General features: G+C 46.9%; 1 protein-coding gene across 1 annotated transcript in view; it reads right to left on the bottom strand.

The window, feature by feature from the left end:
• The window catches only part of PUDP (pseudouridine 5'-phosphatase), a 160,779-nt gene extending 157,761 nt beyond the window's left edge, over window positions 1–3,018 (bottom strand). Inside the window, exon 1 of the mRNA XM_065414156.1 lies at window positions 2,935–3,018. Coding sequence (XP_065270228.1) covers window positions 2,935–3,013 — 79 coding nt within the window. The 5' untranslated portion in view covers window positions 3,014–3,018. The remainder of the gene's footprint in view (window positions 1–2,934) is intronic.
• Between the last annotated feature and the right edge of the window lie 17,598 nt (window positions 3,019–20,616).

The raw sequence follows: 20,616 nt of genomic DNA, 5'->3' as shown, positions 1-20,616 counted from the left end.
TCTCAGAAGACTAATTAATTTCATTTGGTGGTACCTAATAAAGACAGAATCTCAAGTATTCTAAGAGTATTATTTTTAACTAGAGACAGTATGGTCTTCCACAAAAATGCCTTTGGACACTGTCTGTAACTTAAAGCACCAATCTTAAACACACTTATACAAGAGAAGTACAGTTAAAAATCAATGAGACTGCTCATGAGTATAAAGTTATTCAAGTTATTCATACATATAAGTATTTCCAAGCTCAGGACCTACATACTCTACTCCTGGAGGAATTCTGCACCACTGCGCATGCGCAGAATTTATATTCCCTGCAGAAAAAGGACTTTCTGACAGGGAAGCAAAGGGAAGCCACAAGAGCAATCATGCGACCCTCCCCAGCAGTCTGTTTCGGGGGCCGAGGGCAGCCAGCAGAGAGGCAAATCACTGTGGGGATGCGGGACTGGGGAAGACCCGGCTGGTGGCTCCTACCCTGCGCCCAGCTCAGCTGCTAGTCCCGTCAAGGCTGGGGAGGACAGTACTTCCTCTTCCCCTGCACGGCATCCAGGGCCAGGTCAGACCCACCCCCAGATTTCTCCCCCAGATGCAGGAAGCTCTGCAAACTCTCTCTCTCCCCCTCCCTCCTCCGTTTCCTGCACCCATCACTCCTCAGCTGCAGCGGGATGGATTCCTGTACAGGATCCCCTGCCCCATCCGCCCAACCACTGTGCAGCCAGATCCCCTCATACCCAGACCCTCCCGCCAAGCCTAACCCCCCGCCCCACACACACACTCAGAAGCGCCCCCGATGAGCCCCACTCCCCCTGCACCTGGACCACCCTGACGAGCCACCCACACCCGAATCTCCACCTAGCTGCATCTGGACCCCCCAATGAGCCCACACCCATACCCCCTTGCCAAGCTCTATCCTCCCCACACCCAGACCCCGCCCCCTGCTGAGCCCCAACCACCTTCACCTGGACCCCCCTGCAGAGTCCCATTACCATTGCACCCAGAAACCCCCAACAAGCCCCTGTCCATCTAGATCCCACACTGAGCTGCCCGCACCCAGACTGACCCACCCAGAGCCCTCTCAACCCACACCTGGATCCCCCCACACTAAGCCCCTCCACACTTGGATCCTGCCTTGCTGAGCCTGCCTGCCCACATCTGGTGCAACTGGCACAGAGGGGCAGGGCCTAGGGTATTTCTGGGGCAGGCCCGGTCCTTGCGCTATGTCTGGGTTGGGTGCAGCCTCACCTAGGGTGACCAGACAGCAAATGTGAAAAATCGGGACGGGGGGTGGAGGGTAATAGGAGCCTATATAAGGAAAAGACCCCAAAAATCGGGACTGTCCCTATAAAATTGGGTCACCCTAGCCTCACTGCTGAGTCTGTGTCCCAGGGGACACGGGGAGCTGCACAGTGATCTCCCATCTCTGTGTAGCCAGTGGCCTGTGCTCCCCAAAGCCATGCTGGAGCCTCCACATTTATTTGACAAATAAAATTTGCAGAATTATAAAATATTGTGTGCAGAATTCCCTCAGGAGTAAATGTTTACTTATGTTGGTAAATTAGACTCTTTGACTTAGAGGAGCATCTGGGCTGCTAGAAGTTTGTAAAACTTCAATTTAAATTAAAAATACTAAAAACTAACAAGAAAAAAATCATAAAGACCAATATAAATATTTCCATTTAAAAAAAAAACAATGAAAACAGTGGGATTTAGACAAATTAATATCCCCCTGCGGTGCAGCACTTAGAAGCTGATAGTTAAATTGAGTATAAACATGTGATACTGACTTCACTGATTGGCACTGTCCCTGATGAGAGAACTGCAAAAGGTGAACGAAGTGTCTAAATAGTAACGTTAATGAGACTTTAAATATTTTTTTTTCTTTTCTTATATAATGTAAGGTACTATGAGCAACACAGGTAAATAAATTTGTTTGCACAATATTTTTAAACTGATGCCCCTTTAAATTAAATGGAGACAATGAATGTGGAAGTGTAAAAATGGATATTTTCCAGAAGGGAAACAGAAAAATTAATTTATATGATGGGCTAAACCAAAAGGACCTCTCTCTTCCTCCCTTTCTTCAGGGGAAGGCATACACACCCAAACCATGCTCTCCCAGAATTCTTCCAGGTGAAAAGTTTGGTTTCCTACACTATGACAGGTCAACTACTTATCAGAACCAAAATCCGTACACAAGGATTACAGTAATCTACAGTAGTGGTGCAAAATAAGGCTTTCATCTTGCAGGCACTTATGTATGTGCTTAACAATCCCACGAACTAGTGAAATCATCAAGGCCCAGTTACAGCACTACTGTAGAGCTGTAGTCGTTCGAGATAGCACTGCGGAACAGTGTGTTTTATTTACTTATTACAGGAAGTAACCAACCCGGTTGAAATGAGACCAAGCCTACTCACCAACTTTTCTACTAATAATGTGTTTCTGCAAACAGCTGCCCCAGTCCTGCCTATTGCACTGGAGCTGTAAATTGTCCCACTGCTTCCCCCTCAAATCAGATGTTTGGATTGGAGCCCGGTACCTTGTACACCAAGGAGGCCAGAGGACTCTCGCAGGCTGGGGACTGCAAACCCCTTTCATCCCCACAGCAGGCTGGGCTTACATGGCTACCCCGGCACACCCTGGTGGCATCCCTATTCAGTGAGGAGGGCACAGGAGAGTGAAGCAATGGTCAGAATTGCAGCAGCCCAGGGACCCAGCTCGAGCTTGCCCCCGCAGAGAGAGGGCTAGCAGCGAAGGGCGCCACTCAATCACCGGCGCGCGCTGTGCCACCCCTGGACAGGGACACAAGCGGCTGCGCCCGGCCCCTCTCCCGGCGCGGCAGCAGGAAGGGGCCGAACCGCCCTGCCCCACACGGCCGCAGCCTGGCGTGAGAGCGGCTGGGGCCAGGCGGGAGCAGCGGAGGCGCGGGCTACGCACCCAGCAGGAGACCGTCCATGTCAAAGATCAGGTGGGTGGCGGGCCGCGGCGGAGCGGGGCGGCAGGAGGAAGCGGCCATGGCGGGGCAGCGGCGGGAGCCGGGAGCACAAGCGCAGGAGCCGGGCGGCGCAAGCGCTGTCAGCCGTCGGCGAAGGGGAGGCGGGCGCCTGCTGCTGCTGTTCGGTAGTGGGGGAGGCGCGGAGCTGGGGCTGGTGCCGTGCGCTGGAGCAAGGGCTGCGGGATGCTCACACGAAGTGCTCTGCGCTGCAGCTTGGGGCCGCAGGCTGCACTGCTTCGCCCCAAGGGAGAAGGGAGCGGGTGCTGCAGTTTTCTGTCTCTCTCCCTCCAGGGCGGCTCTGGATTAGGGAGAGAAACTAAACCACGTCCGGAGAGCATCTGGGCCACAGCCGCAAAAGCAAACTCCATTTGTAGCCTGTGTCACTGAGGCTGTAGGAGCCTCTGTAGTACCCAGGCACAACCCCCACAGTGTATGGAGGCCTGGCCAATTTGATAACTAGGCATAACTCATATCTCTACCCAGAGGCAGAAGCAGACTAAAATAAGGGTATGTCTACACTACGAAATTAGGTCGATTTTATAGAAGTCGATGTTTAGTAACCGATTTTATACAGTCCCCCCTAAGTGCATTAGGTCAGCAGAGTGTGCCCTGAATACCATGGCTAGCATCGACTCACAGAGTGGTGTACTGTGGGTAGCTATCCCACAGTCCCCGCTGCCCATTGGAATAATGGGTTAAGCTCCCAATGCCTGATGGGGCAAAAACATTGTCACGGTTCGTTTTGGGTACATGTTGTCAGTCTCCCCTCCCTCCCTCCCTCCTTGAAAGCAACGGCAAACAATCATTTCATGCCTTTTTTTCCCGGGTTATCTGTGCAGACGCCATAGTACAGCAAGCATGGAGCCCACTCAGCTGCATACTGCTTTTGTGAGCATTGTAAACACCTCGCACATTATCCTGCAGTATGTGCAGAGCCCCTGCTAACACGAGGAAGATTGTGAGGAGGACATGGACACACTCGTTCCTAAAAGCACGGGATGTGGTAATTGGGATATCATGGCGGCATTGGGGCATGTTGATACAGTGGAATGCCGATTCTGGGCCCAGCAAACAAGCACAGACTGGTGGGACCGCATAGTATTGCAGGTATAGGATGATTCATAGAATCATAGAATATCAGGCTTGGAAGGGACCTCACGAGGTCATCAAGTCCAACACCCTGCTCAAAGCAGGACCAATCCCCAACTAAATCATCCCAGCCAGGGCTTCGTCAAGCCTGACCTTAAAAACCTCTAAGGAAGGAGATTCCACCTAATATACAACCTAAACCTTCCCCACTGTAACTTGATACCATTACTCCTTGTTCTGTCATCTGGTACCACTGAGAACAGTCTAGATCCATCCTCTTTGGAACCCCCTTTCAGGTAGTTGAAAGCAGCTATCAAATCCCCCCTCATTCTTCTGTTCTGCAGACTAAATAATCCCAGTTCCCTCAGCCTCTCCTCATAAGTCATGTGCTCCAGCTCCCTAATCATTTTTGTTGCCCTCCGCTGGACTCTTTCCAATTTTTCCACATCCTTCTTGTAGTGTGGGGCCCAAAACTAGACACAGTACTCCAATTGAGGCCTCACCAATGCCAAATAGAAGGGAATGATCACGTTCCTCGATCTGCTGGCAGTGCTCCTCCTTATTCAGCCCAAAATGCCGTTAGCCTTCTTGGCAACATGGGAACACTGTTGATTCACATCCAGCTTCTCGTCCACTGTAACCCCTAGGTCCTTTTCTGCAGAACTGCTGCCTAACCACTCGATCCCTAGTCTGTAGCAGTGCATGGGATTCTTCCGTCCTAAGTGCAGGACTCTGACGTATCAAAAGCTTTGCTAAAGTCAAGGAATAACACGTCCACTGCTTTCCCCTCATCCACAGAGCCAGTTATCTCGGCATAGAAGGCAATTAGATTAGTCAGGCATGACTTGCCCTTGGTGAATCCATGCTGCTGTTCCTGATCACTTTCTCTCCTCTAATTGCTTCAGAATTGATTCCTTGAGGACCTGCTCCATGATTTTTCCAGGGACTGAGGTGAAGCTGACTGGCCTGTAGTTCCCCAGATCCTCCTTCTTCCCTTTTTTTAAAGATGGGCACTACATTAGCCTTTTTCCAGTCATCCGGGACCTCCCCCGATCACCATGAGTTTTCAAAGATAATGGCCAATGGCTCTGCATTCACATCCGCCAGCTCCTTTAGCACCCTCGGATGCAGTGCATCCAGCCCCATGGACTTGTCCAGCTTTTCTAAATAGTCCTGAACCACTTCTTTCTCCATAGAGGGCTGGTCACCTCCTCCCCATACTGTGCTGCCCAGTACAGTAGTCTGGGAGTTGACCTTGTTCGTGAAAACAGATGCAAAAAAAGCATTGAGTACATTAGCTTTTTCCACATCCTCTGTCACTATGTTGCCTCCCCCATTCAGTAAGGGCCCCACACTTTCCTTGACCTTCTTCTTGTTGCTAACATACCTGAAGAAACCCTTCTTGTTACTCTTAACATCCCTTGCTAGCTGCAACTCCAAGTGTGATTTGGTCTTCCTGATTTCTCTCCTGCATGCCTGAGCAATATTTTTATACTCCTCTCTGGTCATTTGTCCAATCTTCCACTTCTTGTAAGCTTCTTTTTTGTGTTTAAGATCAGCAAGGATTTCACTGTTAAGCCAAGCTGGGCGCCTGCCATATTTACTATTCTTTCTACACATCAGGATGGTTTGTTCCTGTAAACTCAATACGGATTCTTTAAAATACAGCCAGCTCTCCTGGACTCCTTTCCCCCTCATGTTATTCTCCCAGGGGATTCTGCCCATCAGTTCCCTGAGGAAGTCAAAGTCTGCTTTTCTGAAGTCCTAGGTCTGTATTCTGCTGCTCTCCTTTCTTCCTTGTGTCAGGATCCTGAACTTGACCATCTCATGGTCACTGCCTCCCAGGTTCCCATCCACTTTTGCTTCCCCTACTAATTCTTCCCTGTTTGTGAGCAGCAGGTCAAGAAGAGCTCTGCCCCTAGTTGGTTCCTCCAGCACTTGCACCAGGAAATTGTCCCTTATCCTTTCCAAAAACTTCCTAGATTGTCTGTGCACCGTTGTATTGCTCTCCCAGCAGATATCGGGGTGATTGAAGTCCCCCATGAGAACCAGGGCCTGTGATCTAGTAACTTCTGTTAGTTGCCTGAAGAAAACCTCGTCCACCTCATACCCCTGGTCTGGTGATCTATAGCAGACTCCCACCAGGACGTCACCCTTGTTGTTCACACTTCTAAACTTAATCCAGAGACTCTCAGGTTTTTCTGCAGTTTCATACTGGAGCTCTGAGCAATCATACTGCTCTCTTACATACAATGCAACTCCCCCACCTTTTCTGCCCTGCCTGTCCTTCCTGAACAGTTTATATCCATCCATGACAGTACTCCAGTCATGTGAGTTATCCCACCAAGTCTCTGTTATTCCAATCACATCATAATTCCTTGACTGTGCCAGGACTTCCAGTTCTCCCTGCTTGTTTCCCAGGCTTCTTGCATTTGTGTATAGGCACTTAAGATAACTCGCTGATCGTCCTGCTTTCTCAGTATGAGGCAGGAGTTCTCCCCTCTTGCGCTCTCCTTCTTGTGCTTCCTCCTGGTATCCCACTTCCCCATTTACCTCAGGGCTTTGGTCTCCTTCCTGCGGTGAACCTAGTTTAAAGCCCTCCTCACTAGGTTAGCCAGCCTGCGTGCGAAGATGCTCTTCCCTCTCTTCGTTAAGTGGAGCTCTTCTCTGCCTAAAAATCCTTCTTCTTGGAACACCATCCCATCGTCAAAGAATCCAAAACCTTCTTTCTGACACCACCTGTGTACCATTCGTTGACTTCCACGATTTGACGATTTCTACCCTGGCCTTTTCCTTCCACAGGGAGGATGGACAAAAACACCACTTGCGCCTCAAACTCCTTTATCCTTCTTCCCAGAGCCAGGTAGTCTGCAGTGATCCGCTCAAGTCATTCTTGGCAGTATCATTGGTGCCCATATGGAGAAGCAGGAAGGGGTAGTGATCCGAGGGCTTGATGAGTCTCGGCAGTCTCTCCGTCATATTGTGAATCCTAGCTCCTGGCAAGCAGCACAATTCTCGGTTTTCCCGGTCGAGGCAGTAGATAGATGACTCAGTCCCCCTTAGGAGGGAGTCCCCGACCACCACCACCCACCTCCTTCTCTTGGGAGCGGTGGTCATGGAACCTCCATCCCTAGGACAGTGCATCTCATGCCTTCAATCGGTGGAGTCTCCTTCTGCTCCCTTCCCTCAGATGTATCATCTAGTCCACTCTCCGCATTAGTACCTGTGGAGAGAACATGAAAACGGTTGCTCACCTGTATCTGCATTGCTGGTACATGGATGTTCCTCTTTCTTCTTCTGGAGGTCACATGCTGCCAATTTTCTTCACCGTCCTTCTGTCCCCATTGTGCAGCCTGCTCTGATTCTTCAGAATGATGTGCCCATAGAAGCATATCCTGACGTCTGTCCAAGAAATCTTCATTTTCTCTTATGAAACGCAGATACTTGTTTCTCCAGACCTTGAACCTTCTCTTCCAATATGGAGACCAGCTTGCAGTTTGTACAGACAAAGTTGCTTCTGTCCTGTGGAAGAAAGACAAACATGGCATATCCTGTGCAGGTCACAACAGCTGAACACTCACCATCCACATTACTTTCCTTCTCAGATCTTCCTCAGCTGTTGAAGTAAATACTCGGAGAAGCCTGCAAGCTGAAAGCTGCAGTGGGCTCTCCCCAGGCAAACTCCCAGTCAAACTCCCTCTGTTAGTCACTCTGTGATTCTATGAACTCTATGTACTCTGTTTATGCTGTGGGTGGTTTCCTATTGGCACTGTTGACATCTTAGCCCCAATCTTGTAAAATCGTGCAGAACTTTAATGGGATTTGCAAGAGTAAAGCTACTCATATGTCTTAAATGCAGGATCAGAGCCATAAATGGTCCAAAGTGGCTCAAACCTATCTAAAGATTTTCTTGAAGAAAACTAGGGTGACTAGATGTCCCAATATTAGGGGCTTTGTTTTTTATAGGCGACTATTACCACCACCACCCCCCATCCTGATTTTTCACACTTGTTATCTAAAGAAAGCATAAAATGGAGTCAAAGAAATTGTGTAAACTAGTTTGCTTACGTGGTAGTTTGTTATATGCTGGTTTGTTTACGGCATGATGAACTGCTGATTAGTTGTTTTCAGAAGTCCAAAGAGGTTGCAGAAACAGACTAGAATCTTCTCACAATCAGGGGAGTCTCCATACATAGCCTCTGGAATTTCTTTTGATTGAGCAATTTTGATAGGACAAGGTTGTTGCCACCCCTTTGGGACATTTCTTGGCTGGGGAACATTTGGCATCTTACACAGCATGTAGGAGGTGTCAAAATCATTATTACATGTACCAAGTGGCATTGATTTTTTTTTTAACTTTATTCATGATTTTTCATTGCTTGGAGTTGGCAGTCCTGCTTTAAGCCTTGTCCAGTCTGGAAGAAATTGTGCTCTTTTAAAACATGTTGGCTTCCACACCACTATGCACAGCATGTAAAATTTAAAAGTCTTTGCCAGATCAGGACCTGAGTGCATACTCGTGTGACCTTGCTGAATGGGTATTAATAATGATTACAGCAATTTCCTCTCAGCAAGAAATAATTGTGTTGTCACCAGACAGCATGTTTTTACTTTGGTCTGGTGTACACTGTAGATAGGATTGCCAACTTTCTAATCGCACAAAACTGAACACCTTTGACCCGCCCCTACCCCGCCCCTTCCCCAAAGCCCCGCGCCTTCTCCGAGGCCGTACCCCCACTCACTCTATCCTCCCTCCCTCTGTCACTCGCTCTCTCCCACCCTCACTCACTTTCACTGGACTGGGGCAGGGAGTTGGGGTGTGGGAAGGGGTGAGGGCTCCAGCTGGGAGTATGGGTTCACAGAATCATAGAATATCAGGGTTGGAAGAGACCTCAGGAGGTCATCTAGTCCAATCCCCTGCTCAAAGCAGGACCAATCCCCAACTAAATCATCCCAGCCAGGGCTTTGTCAAGCCTGACCTTAAAAACCTCTAAGGAAGGAGATTCCGCCACCTCCCTAGGTAACCCATTCCAGTGGGGTGGGGCCACAATTGAGGGGTTCAGGGTGCGGGAGGGGGCTCAGGGCTGGGACAGAGAGTTTGGGTGTGGGATGGGGGGTGAGGTCTTCGGCTGGGGGGGTGCATGCTCTGGAATGGGGCTGGGGATGAGGGATTTGGGGTGAAGGAGGGGGCTCCAGGCTGGGGCCGAGGTGTTCGGAGTGCGGGAGAGGGCTCAAGGCCGAGGCAGGGGGTTGGGGTGTGGGAGGGGATGTGGGCTCTAGCTGCGGGTGTAGGCTCTGGGATGGGGTTGGGAATGAGGAGTTTCGGGTGCAGGAGGGGATATGGGCTCTGGGAGGGAATTTGGGTGTGGGAGTGAGTTCAGGGATGGGATGGGGGTTAGGGTGCAGGAGGGAGTGTGGGGCTCTGGGAGGGAGTTTGGGTGAGGGAGGGGGCTCAGGGCTGGGGTAGGGGGTTGGGGTGCGGGAGGGGTTGCAGGCTCTGGGAGGGAGTTAGGGTGTTGGAGGGGGTTTCAACTTGGGCCAGGGGATTGGGGTGTGGGAGGGGATTCAGGGTGTGGGCTCTAGCTGGGTGGCACTTACCTCAGGCGGCTCCCAGAAGTGGCCAGCATGTATGGACGGCTCCTAGGCAGAGGGGCCAGGGAGTTCTGCCCGTGCCCGCAGGCGCCGCCCCCACAGCTCTCATTGGCCACGGTTCCTGGCCGATGGGAGTTGCGAAGCCGGTGCTCAGGGTGAGAGGAGCATGTGGAGCCCCCTGGCCCCGCTGCCTAGGAGCCGGACACGCCGGCCACTTCTGGGAGCCGCGCAAGCCATGGCTGGCAGGGAGCCTGCCTTAGCCCTGCTGTGCTGCCAACCAAACTTTTAGCAGTCTGGTCAGCGGTGCTGACTGGAGCCGCCAGGGTCCCTTTTTGACCCGGCGTTCCAGTCAAAAACCGGATGCCTGGCGACCCCAACTGCAGAGTTAAATTGAAGCAGGGCAGCTTACGTCGATCTAACTATGGAAGTGTCTACACTTAAATTTCGCTTCAGCTGACATTACTGCCCCGCTATGCCCACTTGATAATTTCATGTCCATGAGAGATGTAGAGTCAAAATCGATGTAGTTTGGTCAACACAGCGTTAGTGTAGACACGGCAGTGCTTATGTCGACTGTTACTAGCTTTCAGGAGCCACTGCTGACAGTACAATCAATACAAGTACTGCTGGTGAGGATGTGCACCGCCAACACAATGATCAAAGTATAGATATGCACAAGCTATGTAATTACAGCGGCAGCCAGGGCTATCCCTAGGGGGATATGGGGCCCAGGACACACACACCCCCGACCTGGAGCGGGGGGGGACCCCGATTTGCCATACCCTAGGGATGGCTCTGGAGGCAGCTGTATGCTAACATAAGTTAGGTCGACTTAATTTTGTAGTGTAAACATGGCCCTTGTCTCAGATACCAAGTATGTCACTTTTCCTAATAATTTTATCAACTGGGAATTGGATTGTGATCTTTAAAAAGCAAACAAACACACACGCAATGCATGGACAAAAGAAAAAATGTGAATCTGTTATGTGGCAAATTCCTTTAAAATTGACGCAGTGCTTTGAATACCAGCATATCAATTGCTTCAAAAGCTGCTGTAAGAGTGTAGGCAGTTTATCAGGGTTTCTAGCAAGGATTTGTTTATCAAGCATGTCTGACAAATACCAGTGTAGTCAGTGATTAGAAGGGTAGTTGTACATGTAATTTAATACATTTTCCCTAATATAATATTCTAATGAATGTAGCTCTGTCACCTACATTAGTTGATAATGTGACATTAAGTACTCACTGACTGCAAGAAATTACATCATAATGAGCCATGTAACGTGAGACAGTGATTTTTATATGCAAAAAAGAATGTTTTCTGTACATTTTGTTTTAAAAGAGATTCCTTCTAACTTTTTGAAAATGTAACCAAACTATCTTTACCAAAAAATTGGTCTGTTTCATGCAGAGCTTTTGAATATGTTAAAAATTGGTGAATCCCAGGCAGACCCCATTCTATAAATCAAACAATCCTTGTATTCTAAGGGAGACTAGTCTTACAGCTGGATGCTCTGCATTTCAAAATTGTATTGTGTTTAAACATGATTGTGATCAAGTTAGCTGACCGAAAGATGACCGTAATTTGCCCTACTCTACATTGGCTGGGTCAATTGTGATCAGCATTATGTCAGCTAATTCTTCACAGTTACATTCCAATACAAGAAAATCCTCCAGTATAAATAGACAAGCCCCCCTTAGATTTATTCAGTATAATTACATCCACTTAATGGACAAATGAAGGGGGGAAGTCCAAGCAGACACAATAAGGTCATAGTATAGTATCCTCACAAACAACTAAAATAGCTAATTCCAATTTTATTGGATGCCATTACATAATTTGACTCATAAATATCACAACAATAGTGTTTTATTGAAACTGGGGAAGAAAAAAAAGGGAGGGTGTGAAGGGAAATGGTATAACTGTCTTTCTTATTTTAATGACTTTATTTTTAATTTTAAACTTTTCCATGTGATGTGATGAGGTATGACCCATTTAAATAATTTGTTCAGTTGTGATTTGTGAGACCATTCAGTGGGGCATTGGTAATGCACCTGTCATTGGTCACTGTCAGTAGACAGGATACTGGGCTGGATGGACCTTTGGTCTGACCCAGTATGGTCATTCTTATGTTCTTATGTTGAGATTAGTGATACCCAGACAGCTAATAAGGAGCATGGTCTGCTTGGTGAGAAGGATGGAAATGGGTTATAGGGATACAATCATGGTGTTAGGCCCTGAACCTGCACAGATTAAGCAAATGCTTAACTTTACGTACTGTGAATAGTCTCAATGACACTCAGTGCATATAGCTAAGCATGTGCGTAAGTCTTTACACCAGTAGTTCTCAATCAGGAGTGCGTGTACTCCTGGGGGTACATGGAGGTCTTCCAGGGGGTACATCAACTCATTTAGATATTTGCCTAGTTTTACAACAGGCTACAAAAAAAGCAGTAGCGAAGTCAGTACAAACTAAAATGTTATACAGACAGTGACTTGTTTATACTGCTCTATATACTATACACTGAAAGGTAAGTACAATATTTATATTCTAATTGATTTATTTTGTAATTATATGGTAAAATGAGAAAGTAAGCCATTTTTCAGTAATAGTGCGCTGTGAAACTTTTGTATTTTTATGCCTGATTTTGTAAGCAAGTAGTTTTTAAGTGAGGTGAAACTTGGGGGTATGCAAGACAAATCAGACTCCTGAAAGGGGTATAGTAGTCTGGAAAGGTTGAGAGCCACTGCTTTTTTACATGATCAGGGCCTTACTTGGTACGGTCACGTGTGAAGGGTCAGTTATATTTTGTTGGTTTTTAATAAATATAAATTAACACCCTGTGGACGATACTGGAAAAGGATATTTTTTAAAAATACCTCAGTCCCCAAAAAGAACAATGTTCTTAGGTTTTGTACAGGCAGAGAGAATTTCACCTATAGGCAACAGCTGTTGGAAATGTTCAGGTGCATGTGAGTGCAACTGAATGCCCAGTTAGGGGCGCAATAGCCAGTTTTAGGTATGCAGCTCAAGTACAATTTTTTTGTGTTAATAATGTTACCTCAGTATCATTCCCTAACTCAGGACCTGGGCCCTGATTCAGGAAAGAATTTAAGCATTTACACAATTTTAAGTCAATGAAACTTAAGAACATGCTTAAGAACTTTTCTGTGTTGCATTGGACTTAGTGTGCTTTCAGAATTGTGTAACTGGCCCTGAAGTCATCTGGATCATGCCCTTAAAAACAAAGGAAAGATTTACATATTTTTCTTAAGTTATTGTATTCTGAAATGCATGGATGAGAATGTGTAACATTTTTTGAAATCCTGTTTTAAGACCTGAGACTGTTCAGAAACATGGTCCCAGTAATAGCAGTCTTTACAGAAGAGATAGAAACATGCTTTACCGTATGTACCTCTCTGAAATTACTTTTGTTTTTCTTGTTGTCCTGCAGGCAGCTGTGGCAAAGAGGATAAACTGATCTAAATCTATTTTGCTTTGAATTTTAAAAGGAGTCTAAAGACAAAAATAACCCAGTAACTTAGAAGCCTTCACAATGACTTAAATAAAAGCTTGTAAACCAATTATTAATAATACATTACCTGGAGTGATTTATAATTAAATGAAATGAACAAACTGAGATTCAAGACAGTTGCAATACTTGAGTCTGCTAAGCCCTAATAAAAGAAACACATTCCAATTGTAAGGGACTGGGGCATAGGCAGTGTTGCATAGTGGTCACAGTTAGGCTGATGTCCACAAGTCAATGACAGCCACAAGGCAGCAGTCAGAGAGCAGGGAATAGAGTAATCACTAGAGCTGGGATCAATAACCAAGAGTCAGGCTCAGAGTCAGGCTGGGATCAGAGATCAGAGTTAGTTGCTAGGCTGGAATCAGAAGGCAAGAGTCAGGGTGGGAGTCAGGCTGGGGTCAGAAACTGGAGAGACTGAAAGCAAAGTGAGATCTGGGATCTGGCATCACAACAGGCCAGAAGCCTGTGTGGTGTCCAGACAATTCCCTGGGGCACCCTCCATGGTTAAATAGTGAGCATGAGCCAGGGGTGAAAGTAACTTACAGGATTTACCGGTACAGCCGGAGTCCTGAGGGGGGCGTGGCCTCATCCGGAAGAGGCGTGGCCTCTCAAGATTTAAAGGCCCTGGGGCACTGGCTGTGGCTGGGAGCCCCAGGGCCTTTAAATCAACCCGGGGCTCCCAGTTGCAGAGGTGGCTGGGAGCCCCCAGGGCTCACGGGCAAATTAAAGGGCCCGGGGCTCTGGCTGCTGCGGAGCTCCGGGACCTTTAAATCCCCATCGGAGCTGCGGGGGGGGATTTAAAGGGCTCGGGGCTCCCAGCAGCATCGGGAGCTCCGGGCCCTTTAAATCCCGGCCCCAGCCCGGCCGCCGGAGCTGCGGGCGAGATTCAAAGGGCTCTGGGCTCCCCACAGCGGCAGGGAGCTCCGAGCTCTTTAAATCCCAGCCCCAGCTGCGGAAGCCGGTGCGGTCCGGCACGGCGTACTGGCTTACTTTTACCTCTGGCATGAGCCAATCAGAGGGCTGCAGGGTGCTATCATTCTGGAGTCCAGTCCCCTTCCCTCATGGCAGGACCAAATACTGTCTAGACCATCCCTGATAGACATTTATCTAACCTACTCTTAAATATCTCCAGAGGTGGAGATTCCACAACCTCCCTAGGCAATTTATTCCAGTGTTTAACCACCCTGACAGTTAGGAACTTTTTCCTAATGTCCAACCTAAACCTCCGTTGCTGCAGTTTAAGCCCATTGCTTCTTGTTCTATCCTTAGAGGCTAAGATGAACAAGTTTTCTCCCACCTCCTTATGACACCCTTTTAGATACCTGAAAACTGCTATCATGTCCCCTCTCAGTCTTCTCTTTTCCAAACTAAACAAACCCAATTCTTTCAGCCTTCCTTCATAGGTCATGTTCTCTAGACCTTTAATCATTCTCGTTGCTCTTCTCTGGACCCTCTCCAATTTCTCCACATCTTTCTTGAAATGTGGTGCCCAGAACTGGACACAATACTCCAGCTGAGGCCTAATCAGCGCAGAGTAGAGCGGAAGAATGACTTCTCGTGTCTTGCTCACAACACACCTGTTAATGCATCCCAGAATCATGGTTGCTTTTTTTGCAATAGCATCACACTGTTGACTCATATTTAGCTTGTGGTCCACTATAACCCCTAGATCCCTTTCTGCCATACTCCTTCCTAGACAGTCTCTTCCCATTCTGTATGTGTGAAACTGATTGTTCCTTCCTAAGTGGAGCACTTTGCATTTGTCTTTATTAAACTTCATCCTGTTTACCTCAGACCACTTCTCCAATTTGTCCAGATCATTTTGAATTTTGACCCTATCCTCCAAAGCAGTTGCAATCCCTCCCAGTTTGGTATCATCTACAAACTTAATAAGTGTACTTTCTATGCCAATATCTAAGTCGTTGATGAAGATATTGAACAGAGCCGGTCCCAAAACAGACCCCTGCGGAACCCCACTCATTATACCTTTCCAGCAGGATTGGGAACCATTAATAACTGCTCTCTGAGTACGGTTATCCAGCCAGTTATGCACCTACCTTATAGTAGCCCCATCTAAGTTGTATTTGCCTAGTCTATAAGAATATCATGCGAGACCGTATCAAATGCCTTACTAAAGTCTAGGTATACCACATCCACCACTTCTCCCTTATTCACAAGACTCGTTATCCTATCAAAGAAAGCTATCAGATTAGTTTGACATGATTTGTTCTTTACAAATCCATGCTGGCTATTCCCTATCACCTTATCACCTTCCAAGTGTTTGCAGATGATTTCCTTAATTACTTGCTCCATTATCTTCCCTGGCACTGAAGTTAAACTAACTGGTCTGTAGTTTCCTGGGTTGTTTTTATTTCCCTTTTTGTAGATGGGCACTATGTTTGCCCTTTTCCAGTCTTCTGGAATCTCTCCTGTCCCCCATGATTTTCCAAAGATAATAGTTAGAGGCTCAGATACCTCCTCTGTTAGCTCCTTGAGTATTCTCGGATGCATTTCATCAGGCCCTGGTGACTTGCAGGCATCTAACTTTTCTAAGGCCTGGTCCACACTAACCCCCCACTTCGGACTAAGGTCTGCAAATTCAGCTACGTTAATAACATAGCTGAATTCGAAGTACCTTAGTCCGAACTTACCGCGGGTCCAGACGCTGCAGCCAGGCTCCCCCATCGATGCCGCGTACTCCTCTCGCTGAGCTGGAGTACCGGCATCGACGGCAAGCACTTCCGGGATCGATCCGGGATCGATTTATCGTGTCTAGACAAGACGCGATAAATCGATCCCAGAAGATCGATCGCTTACATCCGGACCAGGAAGTAAGTATAGACGTACCCTAAGAGATTTTTAACTTGTTCTTTTTTTATTTTCTCTTCTAAACCTACCCCCTTCCCATTAGTATTCACTATGTTAGGCATTCCTTCAGACTTCTCGGTGAAGACCGAAACAAAGAAGTCATTAAGCATCTCTGCCATTTCCAAGTTTCCTGTTACTGTTTCTCCCTCTTCAATGAGCAGTGGGCCTACCCTGTCTTTGGTCTTCCTCTTGCTTCTAATGTATTGATAAAAAAGTCTTCTTGTTTCCCTTTATTCCCGTAGCTAGTTTGAGCTCATTTTGTGCCTTTGCCTTTCTAATCTTGCCCCTGCATTCCTGTGCTGTTTGCCTATATTCATCCTTTGTAATTTGTCCTAGTTTCCATTTTTTATATGTCTCCTTTTTATTTTTTAGATCATGCAAGATCTCGTGGTTAAGCCAAGGTGGTCTTTTACCACATTTTCTATCTTTCCTACCCAGCGGAATAGCTTGCTTTTGGGCCCTTAATAGTGTCCCTTTGAAAAACTGCCAACTCTCCTCAGTCGTTTTCCCCCTCAGTCTTGATTCCCATGGGACCTTACCTATCAGCTTTCTGAGCTTACCAAAATCCGCCTTCCTGAAATCTATTGTCTCTATTTTGCTGTACTCCCGTCTACCCTTCCTCAGAATTGTGAACTCTATGATTTCATGATCACTTTCATCCAAGCTACCTTCCACTTTCAAATTTTCAACGAGTTCCTCCCTATTTGTTAAAATCAAGTCTAGGACAGCTTCCCCCCAGTAGCTTTTTCAACCTTCTGAAATAAAAAGTTGTCTGCAATGCAGTCCAAGAACTTATTGGATAGTCTGTGCCCCGCTGTGTTATTTTCCCAACATACATCTGGATAGTTGAAGTCCCCCATCACCACCAGATCTTGGGCTTTGGATGATTTTGTTAGTTGTTTAAAAAAAGCCTCATCCACCTCTTCCACCTGGTTAGGTGGCCTGTAGTAGACCCCTAGCATGACATCACCCTTGCTTTTTATCCCTTTTAGCCTAACCCAGAGACTCTCACACTTCCGTCTCCTATGTCCATCTCCACCTCAGTCGAAGTGTGTACATTTTTAATATGCAAGGCAACACCTCCTCCCTTTTTCCCCTGTCTATCCTTCCTGAGCAAGCTGTACCCATCCACACCAACATTCCAATCGTGTATTATCCCACCAAGTTTTGGTGATGCCAACAATGTCATAGTTGTACTTATTTATTAGCATTTCCAGTCCTTCCTGCTTATTACCCATACTTCTCCCATTTGTATATAGGCATCTAAGATCCTGATTTGATCTTGCCTCCCAGTTTTGCCCTGACCCTCCTTTCTCTCTGCCATTATAGCCCACGCTCCCTCCTATTTCCGACCCACCTCCCAAGTCTCCATGTTCTCCACTTACCTGTGGGCTTTGCTCACCTGTCCCCATCGAACCTCGTTTAAAGCCCTCCTCACTAGGTTAGCCAGTCTGTGTCCAAACAGGGTCTTTCCCCTCCTCGAAAAGTGAACGCCATCTCTGCCTAGCAGTCCTTCCTGTAATAGCATCCTGTGGTCGAGGAAGCCAAAGCCCTCCTGGCGACACTGTGACGTTGTGCAGTCTACATGGTTTTATAAAAACATGATAATAAGTGAATATAATGTAACTGGGATAGTTTTATAAAAAAATTGATAATAAGTGACTATAATGCAAATGGGATATGCTTTGTGCAAAAGGTCTCTTGTAAGGTATCATTACAAAGCTCATAATCTACTGAGTGTGATCATCCTATTTGTAGAAATGTACCACTCTTGTATCTAAAACTAGAAATATAAAATGTAACTCTGAGGGCCTATTGTAATTATGTAAAGTGTGGGCCATTAATGATGGTTTGGAATCTTGATGACTCCCATTGTCTGCAGATGGCTGTTTACCTGTGAGTCTCCCTGTATATGTGTGTGCTGGCAAGTGAGTAATGAAGTCTTGCAGTGACATGCGATCATGTCACCTGAACTGGAATCCATCTTTAACCTGGTGCTTTTCCAGTGAGGGGAGGGGGTGGAAACCCAGAGGGACAAAGGGTTCCCGCCTTATGCAAAAGATATATAAAGGGGTGGAAGAGAACAGAGAGGGAGAGGAGCCATCATGGAGAATCCCCTAGCTAACACCTAAGCTGGAACAAGAGCTGTACCAGGGGAAAGAATTGTGCCCAGGCCTGGAAGGTGTCCAGTCTGAGAAAAACTTACTGAAGCATCTCTGAGGGTGAGATTATCTGTATTTAGTTTGATTAGGCATAGATTTGCGCATTTTATTTTATTTTGCTTGTGACTTACTTTGTTCTGTCTGTTACTACTTGGAACTACTTAAATCCTACTGTCTGTATTTAATAAAATCACTTTTTATTTAGTAACTTACTCAGAGTATGTATTAATACCTGGGGGAGCAAACAACTGTGCATATCTCTCTATCAGTGTTATAGAGGGCGAACAATTTATGAGTTTACTCTGCATAAGCTTTATGCAGGGTAAAACGGATTTATCTGGGTTTAGACCCCATTGGGAGTTGGGCATCTGAGTGCTAAAGACAAGCACACTACTGAGAGCTGTTTTCAGGTAAACTTGCAGCTTTGGGACAAGTGATTCAGACCCTGGGTCTTTGTTAGAGCAGACTGGAGTGTCTGGCTCAGCAAGACAGGGTGCTGGAGTCCTGAGCTGGCAGGGAAAACAGAAGCAGGGGTAGTCTTTGCACATTGGATGACAGCTCCCAAGGGGGTTTCTGTGATCCAACCCGTCACAGACACCATCTTCGCAGCCAGGCATTCACCTCCACGATGCACCTGTCTCTGCCCGGGCCCCTACCATTGACAGGAAGGATGGAAGACAATACCACCTGCGCTCCAAACTCCTTTACCTGTACTCCCAGAGTCCTGTAGTCACTCTTGATCCGCTCAGTGTCACACCTCTCAGTATCATTTGTGCCCACTTGGATGAGTAGCATGGGGTAGTAGTGGATAATCCTAGACAATGCCTCCGTAACGTCTCGGATACGGGCCCCCAGGAGGCAGCATACCTCTCGAGATGAATTGTCAGGGCGACAGATGGGCACCTCCGTCCCCCTCAGAAGAGAGTCTCTGACCACCACTACCCTACGTTTCCTATTCGCAGTGGTGGCAGCAGACCCCCCCCCCAACCTTAGGGGTACTAGGCTTCTCCTCCTCTGCTGTAGGGGGTGATTCCTTCTCTCCTGTATCAAGAAGAGCAGTTACCTATTACCACGGTGGGAGGGTTTGGAGCAGGGGTGGAGCACTGCCTGCTGCCAGAGTAACCAGCTGCCAGTGTCCACCCTGAGCCATCTCCTCCTCCACCAGTGGTGTGTCAGCAGTCCTGTGCACTGGGACAGCTACCTCAGCTGTCTCCACATGGAGACTGTCCAGGAATTGCTCGTGGATTCGGATGCTCCTCAACCTAGCCATCTCCTCCTGTAGCTCTCCCACCTGCTGCCTGAGAGACGTGCCAATAGAACATTCATAACACATCACACCATTGTTTATTCTGTGCCAAATCCTAAAGCACCCCAATGCTTCTTGATCTGTTCGGGCTTGACTGATCTTCAGGTTGTCATGATGGTACAATAAGGGGTGCAGAGTACAGAGGGTCTTGACTAGTCAGGAAGGCCCAGATCTACCAAGGTATTTAGGCTCCTAGCTTCCAGTGAAATCAATATATTTGTGTATAGGGGCCAAAGTGCTCTGGACATTTCACTGACTCTGCGGATCCTGACACTCACTTCTCCCGTGCAGGATCCATAGAGGCCACTACTATCCTGGGGCAGCAGAAGCCCCAACAGAGTCACTTGTGTGGAGTGAAGAAAGAAATTCTTACTGTGAACCCTCCAAAAACGTGATAGAAAGGATATTAGGAATTTTAGGAATCAGGAAACATCAGGGGCCCTCTCTCCTTCTCCCTGAGAATGGGGTGTTTGGGGGCCAATCAGATTGCTAGTTGAATGCTCTGTGTATATTGTTACATATATATGGTACCACCAAAAAAAAAAAAAAAAGAAAGGGAGATGCAACGTGACCAAGTTAAAATATAATACTTACAGTGTTAATCAACCAGCAAATAAGTACATTATATACCATGGATTATAGCATACCATTGATGTTCAAGCAGAACTCCCTGTTGAAATCAGTGAGGAGTTGTGATTAAAAAATCAATGGTATTATGGTCTTGTGGACTGTATTTTACTTCAGACAGAATTTGGAATTCTAATTAACTTATTTTATCACTTGATTGAAATATTTTCCTGGCCTGTCAATTTCTTTTGTCTGAAGTAGTGCACTATAGCTTTTTTCCTGAACTGCTGTCCTATGCCTAGATCAGAAGTCATTCCAAAATGGTCAGTTAAGAGACATATAGCAGAGAAGACCTGCTTAGCAACAAGTGCACCAGCAATAAATTCCTCCAGAGCTTTAAAGCTAAACAAAAATTCATACATGTTTAATTTTTTTCCTGCAAAGTAGAAGACATATGCACAATAGTTGAGTGTTCCTATTTTCTCTTTAACTGGCAAGTAATTGAA

This window comes from Emys orbicularis, chromosome 1, assembly GCF_028017835.1.
Source record: "Emys orbicularis isolate rEmyOrb1 chromosome 1, rEmyOrb1.hap1, whole genome shotgun sequence".
NCBI classification, from domain to species: Eukaryota; Metazoa; Chordata; order Testudines; family Emydidae; genus Emys; species Emys orbicularis.
Note: the sequence above shows the minus strand (reverse complement) of the source record. Positions and strands in the feature narration are given on the sequence as shown.